At 35.9% G+C, this 9,067-nt stretch overlaps 1 protein-coding gene across 4 annotated transcripts; it reads right to left on the bottom strand.

Moving 5' to 3' along the window:
- Positions 1–360: 360 nt before the first annotated feature.
- Positions 361–8,289, bottom strand: LOC147398631 (serine/threonine protein phosphatase 2A 57 kDa regulatory subunit B' theta isoform-like). 4 transcript variants are annotated; one of them, XR_015179965.1, is made up of 4 exons: positions 7,995–8,289; positions 6,035–7,767; positions 1,960–2,390; positions 361–1,868 (listed from the first exon to the last, which is right to left on the bottom strand). XR_015179965.1 is itself a non-coding variant. In XM_086447889.1 (4 exons), exons 2-3 carry the CDS (start codon positions 7,262–7,264, stop codon positions 2,031–2,033), a joined length of 1,590 nt encoding a protein of 529 aa, XP_086304015.1. In that variant the 5' UTR covers positions 7,265–7,767; positions 7,995–8,289; the 3' UTR covers positions 361–1,868; positions 2,019–2,030. The 4 variants fall into 4 exon arrangements, 3 of the variants coding, with proteins under 3 accessions (XP_086304015.1, XP_086304014.1, XP_086304016.1); XM_086447889.1 differs by having other exon boundaries at positions 2,019–2,390; XM_086447888.1 differs by having other exon boundaries at positions 361–2,390.
- Between the last annotated feature and the right edge of the window lie 778 nt (positions 8,290–9,067).

Genomic DNA, 9,067 nt, shown 5'->3' with positions numbered 1-9,067 from the left:
TCAAACATACCCTAAGTGAATCTACACTCACGGATCAAGGCGCTTTCATCACTCCTATAAACTCATGCTATCAATCTATCTATCAGATTGATATCCGTTATTACAGTCTTGTCTATAAACTCAAAATTAAAATTATCAAGTATTTGATCATTCAATTGAATTAGTTAAGAATGTTACAAATTTTACTTATGTTGCTCGTGGTATTTAATAAGGAATCTTTCTTCTATAGTGAAATAACATTGCTTTCAAATTTAGGCAAGTAACGACCCTCTCATATTTGACCATGGAGAGTGTCCTCAAATTCTGAGACGTTAAAATTGGGAGTCTTTGAGATGTTAGTGCCTAATTCACCATACCTGGTTTTCTTTTTTTCTTTTTATATTGATTAGTTCTTGGATTAGAAATGTGGAGCGTAATAATTGAGCATTTGGATCCAAAAAATTGGAACGAATTTCGACACCAAGAATAATTTTTGCATCTTTCCCTATTCTAATTATGTAAGAGATTAAAAGACAACCCCATAAAAGTCCAAGGTAGTGGATTAACAATAATGATATTTTTATATTGTACTTAGCAATTTTACAACATTAATGTTACATGCATAATATCATATAAAAACAAGATTAGTTAAAATTTAAGATGAGCCTGCAATTCAGTCAACTATGGTTTAGTTGAGGAGCAATCTTCTGTTTTGAAAATATTTTCTCTATAAATAAAGAAAAAATTACAAATATTAAGACTGGTTAGGATCACACTAAATCCCCCAAGCCAAAAAATGCTCTACTTTTTTATAATTTACAAGGGCAAAAGTCTAATAACTTCGTAAACTGCACACATGTACACATGAGAAAAAATTAAGACTCAAAATATATATATATACCTCTACTTTACAAGTAAATAAAAAAATACCTCGAAGTGGAAAAAAAAAAAAAATTCCCATACAATATATATGCAATTTTTGCTATATTATATGCATGCAATTGTAACAAGAAAACAAATGAAGAGGTGTAAATATGCAATGGTGGGTGTATGGACTATGCTTCATTGTGTTGGAATAAGCACATGGTGACCATCCTTAAAACTGCCAATGACAACCAATGGAAAGCAAGCATTCATCTATTTTACGGTGCCAACTTTAGTTAGTTGTAAGTGGGTAGGTAGCTAAGAGGATGAAAAGGCTGCTAAAGTGAAACACGCAAGTTTATAGCTGACAAACAAAGGATTTGCAATTCTTGATGTATGGAGTGTTTTGGTGTAACCTGTACAACAGGCTTGTACCATGGGCTTGCAATCACTGGGTACGGTGGGACGAGTAAAGGGTCAAGTCTTGAACAACGAAGAAACCATGGGGATCACATAGGGGAAAGAATTAGTATGAGTAGCGAAGCAAAGAAACCCAGTGTGGAAAAACAATATGGCATCCCATTCTTCCAAATTCATGAAAAAAATTGAGTAAGAGAGTGAGTCCAATACCTTTTTTCTTTTTGTAATATTTGTCCATAGAAGCAGTTCATATAATAATAACATAAATTCAAGAGATTTAAGAAAAATTCATGCCAAGCAATGGTTTCACCTATTAAAGCAATAATGACATACTGGAGCTATACAATAAAATAAAAAAATTAAATGAAGAGAGTACTTTAATTAACATTCCAGAACAAATTGAAACTAAATTCAAGTATGGTGATTCGGTAGATAAGGTACCTGTGACTTTAATCTCCTTTAGAACATCAATTATAAAAAGGCGACAACAACTAATCAATTCTTCCCACTATGAACGTGAAGTGCAGTAGCTTGTAAACCATATTGGCTTTTCGTCCCACATATATACAGAGTATAATTCAGTGATGTTTCTTCACCCTTGGGACCTGACAATCCAAAACAATCAATCATAAGGTTGAACACTCATGACAACGAATAACAATCCATATGAGCATTCCACCTCCCAAAGCACATTACCCACTTTAAGACTCTCATATCCATTCAGAAAATTGAGAACATTGGAACCACAAATAGACCTTTTTTGTGTCCTAGCCCGAAGATGGGTGAGACGGCGTTATGTGGCGAACAAGCACAGCTTCATTACTCGATGCTTTTGACGTGGCAATCTCTTCCAAGCGCTTCCATGTGGCTTCACGTTTTGCTTTAATCTCCTCCTCTTTTCCTTCATCTTCCTGAAACTTGAGAAGGCACTCCTCAAATAGCTCGGGATCGATATCAGAGAAGATCTTGCGGACATTAAGTGTCAGGCTTTGGACAGCTTGGTTCCAGTGGTGTCTAGCAGTTTTCTCCAAGGCAGGGAAGATAATGGGTAGTATAACTTTGCGGTTTTGCTTGATTAAGTTCTCAATATGATCATTATTCCATAAAAATAAAGCCCTTTCTGCCACCTATAGACAAGACATGATCAATGAATTAATCAGTGTACCTCTCTGGTTTGAACAACTTCTTGTGACTTCTTTTAAATATAGATATATAAAAAATGCTCGATTTGAAAAAGTTGTAATAAATAAAATCAGTTAAGTAAGATTAACTACGAGGAGAATGTAACCGTAGTCTGTTTGCGTACATTCAGTTGTGAGATTTCCATTCTTATTTTTGTCATTGCACATACTAGCGGATGGCATGTCAAATCACATGTCACACAAGAACAAGTAAATATGAAAGCGAACAAGAAACTCATAAATTCTTAAGAGACAACACATTACAAAATGAGAAAACATGTCAAGCAATCTTCTTAAGTGGGAACCATCTGAAGGAAATCAAGCAAGTCAAGAAATGTTGGTTGTTTCGAGCAGTAGTAGTATTTTACCAACCTTTTTCTTTCATCTGTAACATGTAGGCCTCATCAACCCCCATTTTGTATTAATAAAATTATATATTAAAAAAATAAAAAAACATCAGTTGTCATGTGCATCACAGATAAAAAAACAAATGAATCACTATCACCAAACCTTATTCCAAGTATATGGGGTTTGTTTGATTCAAGTGTCCTCATATCTGCTCTCAAATACCTAAATTAATCTTCTTATTTAAGTAAAATTAGTGTACTTGTTGACATGGCTGTTTTAAACTTTACTAGTTCAATTGATTATGGTTAACTGGTATATCTGCGCTTTTCTTGACAAGTGCAATCTTATATAACAAGAGAAAAAAACATGAGGTGGTCAGGGAGACAGACTTATGTAGGGAGCACAAAAAGCTAACAAGAAGAAATAGCAACAAAAATAGGACACATCCATGCATCTTAGGCCACAAAAGTATGAAATCTTTGACAGTGAGGATAACAACATGTAATGACTTCTTCCTATCAAAGCCGGTCCTATTTCTCCCTTTCCAAAGATAACCACAAATCATGAATGGCATAATTTCCTATAAGAGCCCACCTTGAAACACAAAAGCCGAGGCACGCCAACTTTGAAGAAAGTAGAACACAAATTGGTGTAGGATCCAATAAATTCCAAGGAGGCTAAATAAACGAGACCACACAAAAGATGCAAACTTATCGTGGATGAAGTGGCGGTTTACAGATTCCTTATTGGCTTTGCACATGGAACAATAATCTACAATGATACTCCCACGAGATAATATGATATACTATTCAAAAAAGAATCTTGTCTAAAGCAATGGACCAGATAAAATTTGTCACTTTTGATGGGATATTGGAGCCCCCAAATGGAGGCAAGGAAGGAAAGGAGGGAGTCTTTGATGGTCAATTAGGGTTTATTTAACCAAATGTTTTCTCCCAAACAATGATCAAGCATAAAAAATAAAAACTAAAATAAAATGCATCCATACACTCTGGCTATGTAGCTTATAAATAATTGAATGCCATAACAAGCTTTCTAAGACAAATAAGTGACATGCAAAACATATTTTTTATGGGGAAAGATGTGAACCTCATGCACCTTTCCATAGTGCACCATTTCTCAAGCACCCCCCACCCCACACACACACACCAATGAACACAGTGCAGTTAATGAAATCCATATGTACCAGAGTAGAAATCATCTTAAAAGAGTATGGCCATTGAATTGCCAAAATTAGTATCATTGGGATAAGATAGTTGCTTGTTGACAAAAGCTGCAATAAGATAGAATAAAAAGGATAAAACTGCAGACAAGTAGTAGGCTCAACTCAAATGGCAGGCCCCAAAAGCGAAAGGAGTCTCTATGAACCCAGATAAGTCTTGTGAGTTCGATCACAAAAGGTCCAAAGGTATTTTCGATTAAGAGGAAGCTTGATCACTGGAGATTCAAATGTTTCATAAGACAACAAAATTGGATCTTTGACAGATACGAGAAATTGGTCTTATACAATAGGGCTTGACTGAGCCAAGTAGGGGGGAGAGATTGGAGCATGGTAAAGAGAAGTTAAATAGGGGGGAAAAAGAAGATAGGCTCCACCAAAGAAAGGCTTTGAGAACGCGGGCCCAAAATAAGGTGGGCTTGGCTAATGAAAGGCCTTACAATTAGAAAATTCCAATTTATACTTACATAATCATCATCACGGGCATGTGAGGAGACAGCAAAGTTACTTTCCCTACTACTAACTATATCACAACATGTGATTGGTGATGAACTTATCAAAAAAAATATACCAATGTATCTCATGCAACTTTATACAATGCATCAAATTCTTTGACCGGAGTCTTGGACTCATAATGTAAAATTCTGGACCTTATGCCCAAGTAGGAAAAAGAATTATGCCTGTGTAGTGTTTCTCTTACACCAAATTGTTGATCCAGACCTAGATAAAGGAGGAGGGTTACGTCAGCTTGGCAACCGGTCTAAATTTTTTCCAGCTCCATGAATCTTGATTCTACAAATTCTAGGGACAAGGCCTTCAATATTATGATGATTCCAAGTGGAAAAAGGACTTAAAACAAGTTTTCAGACACACAGTTGAATAAAGGAAGAACTTTTCTTGATACATGAATTACTTCACATCGGGCAATGCTATTTGTTGTATTGTCTGGTGACTGTGCTAGTTGCGATTATGGCTTCAGAAAAGCTTTTAATGACTGAGAATTGGGCAAATTGAACATATTGATAATGGCTGTGAATAAGGTGGTTCTTAAACCAAAGATTGGGAATAGTTAGATTTGGGAGGAGTCCAAGAGTGGGTTGTTCCTCAGTGAACTCTCTTTATAGATCACTGCAGTCTGGTGAGGGTCAGAGCTTTCTGAAGTGTACTGTGTGGGGGCCAAAAGTCCCATCAAGGGTTGCCTTCTTCCTTTGGACTGTGGTGCTTGATAAGACTCAAACAACGGATCACCTGATTTCTAGAGGTTTTTGCATGTCAAATTACTGCTATTTGTGTAAAAGGGATGGTGAATCCGTGAGACTTCTCCTATTACATTGTGTGGTCGGGATTCTTCATTTTTTTATGGGTAAGCTGGACTTGAACCCATGACCTCAAAGTTGATTTGCAATGTGTTGAGCTATTGGTCTAAGCCCTAATATGGGGATTCTTTTTGGTGCTATTTGGCATCAGTTGCGGTTTTCCCAAGTCGTTGATGTCCTTATTTGAGATGTGGTCTGAGTTGGGGTCAGGTTTCAAGCTATCCAAGAGATTTCTTTGGTCTTTTCTTCCTTTTGCAGTATGCTGGGGAGTGTGAAAAGAAAAAAATCGACAGATTTTTATGGAAAGAAAAACAATGTTCATGATATTGTGTTGTCTGTACTTTCTGGAGTAGGATTTTTAGAGAGTTTTAGGAGGGGGCTTTCTGGACAGGTGGGAGTGGATTTGTGCTCCAATGCCTGCTTAAGTTCTTCTTTTTCTGTTGTAAATATTCTGTTGGTCAACTCGACCACCTTTTATACAATATGTTTTTACCTATAAAAAAAATATGATGCAAAGGGTATTGTTAAAGCGTGTCATGAAAGAAGCTTCGTATACACAAACCAACTGTAAAGATAGCACCCGTAGCAGTTGCCAATCAAGAAAATTGCAGCAAGTGGAAGATATTTATAAAATCTTTATACTTATCCCAAAAAACAAAAAAAACAAAAATCATTCAGAAATATAATACCTGAAAGTGTGAACTGCTCAAGCAATGAGCAATCTGGCGGAACAAGGGAACCATACAGCGTTGGAACTCTGGTGCCTGAGTAGCCTCTAAAACCTCCTCCAATTCTCCCAAGAACATGACCTCCTTTGAACTATTTGTAATGGGCCAATATTTTAATAAACCCCTTATAACAGTATCGGCAAGTTTGCAGTCTTTCTCTACAAATTGTGTAATACAGTAAGATAACTGCTGATGGTACATGGGTATGCATTTTGGTTTGTGAAGAGGAATCAGAGCCCGAACAAGGAACAATTTGTGTTCTTCTTTCAGTGGCAAAGCGAACCCATTGATTATACTTCCCAAAATCTCTAATAGCTCAGCAATCCCATTGTGCTTCTCTGTCTCGAAAATAAAACGATAGAAGATGTTATTGATAGCTTTCCTGATGAATGGACGGTGTACCATAAATTTTCCATAGATACGGTGAAGAATCGTTTTCAAGTACTCCCTCTCTCTAGGGTCTTCAGAGTCAAAGAGATCTAACAATCTAAGAACAAAAGAATGATCGATGTATCGCTTGGCCAATTTTGCATCCGTATCGGGGGATGCCACAAACCTAAGAAGGAACTCATACACGATTTGCAAGTGTGACCAAGCAGGATCCATGGAAGGCTCCTCTTCTTCCAAATCAAAGGCTTCCAAAACCTTATTCTCACGTGGTGGTGAAGTGAAAGTCCGGAACAAATTGACAGATATCATTTTCGTGATGTCTTGCATAACGGTTTCCGTGAATTTCCCATTCGCCGAAGTAACATAATCCACAAGTTCTAGCAATGTTTGTCGCTTGATTTCCTTTTCTTTCAGATTCTTCGTTGGATCAGTAAAGTCGAATAAAACACAACACATATTCAGCTTTCGGATTAACAAGTTTTGCTTCTCAGAGCTGGGGACATCCCTAAAAGCAGGCAACGCTTCATAAGAGGAAGTCGCCGAACTCCCATTCAACTTCAAATTAGCTATTGGCGGAAGTTTATTTCCATTATTCAAACCAGAATTTGAAGTAGAATTAACGGCAGGAAAGGCAGCGTTGCTTGGGTTCCCAGACCCAGACTTGTTACTTGATAGATCACTGCTTCTTGAACTGGTAGAAGAATTTGAAAATGGAGCAGAGTTGTTCCCCCCTGATTCCCGATTCTCAGCCGACTTAGACGGCTTGCGAGGGAGCTTACCCAGTATTTGTTTGATCATCATTGTGAAAGCCCGGACTCCAAAATCCTAAAAAGCCGGCTATAAAACAAGGTTCCAAAGCTCCTTCAAACCAAATGCAATTCCTTCAACTGACACAAAAGATCCAACTTTTGATTCAAACAAGAAAATCCAATTTCAGGAACCCATTTCAAATCAGTAGTCAGCAATGGAATGAGGTTTAGGTCCACCCTTGAAGGTTCTTCCCTGCTATTTCATACCAATTCTCTACTTTTTCTTAATAAAGGGGAGAAATTTCCCAACCTCATTTGGGGAAAAAAGATTAAACCAACTTCAATGAAGAGAAATTCCAGATATAGAACCCCAGATCAAGCAAACTCTAGAATTTTCCACCAAAACAAAAAACCCACTCTGTTTTTCCCCTTCTCAAGGACACCCAAAACTTAGAAGAACACTTTAAGATCAAAGAGAGGACCAACTTTCAAGTTTTCAGACTTCAATTTCACAACCCCACAAACTTCTGTCTTATCTGTTCTTCTGTTCTTCCACTAAAAAAATAAAAAATAAAAAAGAGATTCCTAAATTTATTAGCTTTTCAGATAGATCAAAAGTTTACAAGATCTGGGTATGATCTATAACAACCCAAAATAATAAAAAATAAATAAAAAAGGATATAAATACAACTAAACCAACATGCATATATGGAAAGATGAGAGAAAAAAGAGAACTTTAGATGAAAAAAATAAGAGGAAATGAGAGTGATATTGATACTTACAGATAGGAAGATGTGAGCTGGTCCTGATTGATGAGAAAATTAAGAATAAAACCAAGAAAAAGAAACTCTGGATCTTGAGATAATTGTCTGAAACAAGTAAACGCTACCAACTAACAAGGGGTTAGACAGATATCTCTTTTGTTCTTGTTTTTGTTAATTTTGTTTCAAAAAATAAAAAATCAGATTTTTTTTTCTAGGACACCATTCTCTCTTCCTCTGTTTTTCTTTGTTTGGTCTTCTCAGAGGTAAGAGAGAGAGAGAGACAACTCACCCATACAGCCCTCAAAGCATGTACAAAATTAGACTTTTAGATTATAAACAGGATGTTTGAGAAATTAAGAAAGAGTTGAGATCTCATATGGTGTACCGTTTCTATATATACGAACGGTGTCTACGTAGCACAATTTGATTAGCAACTAAACATATTGGCTGCTTGAACTGCTTCATTACGAGCCCAAGGTTTTTTAAACACCAACTAAAACATGACACGTGTAAACCTAACCTATTTTTAGGAACCGGAGACCGTATTGGATCCTGAGCCATTAAGATAGACTTTGATTTTACCACACCAATAAACTATTTCTATACCCCAAAATTTATGTGTGATGTATAAACTAGGGCCGGCTTTTGATTTGAGGCCAAATCGAAACTAAACTGTCGTAGGTCGGTTCCATTAAATGAGAACCGGAACCAAACCAAATTGTCATAGAACCAAATCAACCCGAATCAAGTTAAGGTCGGCTTGGTTTGCTTTGATTTTATGGATTGTCAATATCTTAAACATCTAATTGAATTAAAATATTTTTAATGAAAATAAATAAATATGAATATGAAATCTCATATAATGAGACATTAATCTATCTATCAATAAAATAAAATCATTTATGTATCTCTTAAAAAAAAAGTCAATAATTTTTCCATCAATTAAAGAAAGTCGTTAATTTATTGATCCGATAAATGTCATTTATCTATCTATAAAAAAAATCAATTTATTCATAAAAAAAAATGCATATTATTTACTAAATAGATTAATAATATTTATTCATAATTTATATGTAGGATTCGATTTTCGG

The sequence above is a fragment of the Akebia trifoliata genome, chromosome 7 (genome assembly GCF_017979445.1).
Source record: "Akebia trifoliata isolate Shusen 1 chromosome 7, ASM1797944v1, whole genome shotgun sequence".
Taxonomy (NCBI): Eukaryota; Viridiplantae; Streptophyta; class Magnoliopsida; order Ranunculales; family Lardizabalaceae; genus Akebia; species Akebia trifoliata.
This window is presented reverse-complemented; position numbering and strand designations above follow the sequence as displayed.

What these genes read in the sequence shown, in the direction of transcription:
- LOC147398631 (XM_086447888.1), bottom strand. Translation starts at nt 7,264, where the DNA reads ATGATGATCAAACAAATACTGGGTAAGCTCCCTCGCAAGCCGTCTAAG. An exon ending in TGAGCAGTTCACACTTTCAG is followed by an intron (nt 2,391 to 6,034) that starts GTATTATATTTC and finishes TCTTGTCTATAG; the next exon opens with GTGGCAGAAAGGGCTTTATT.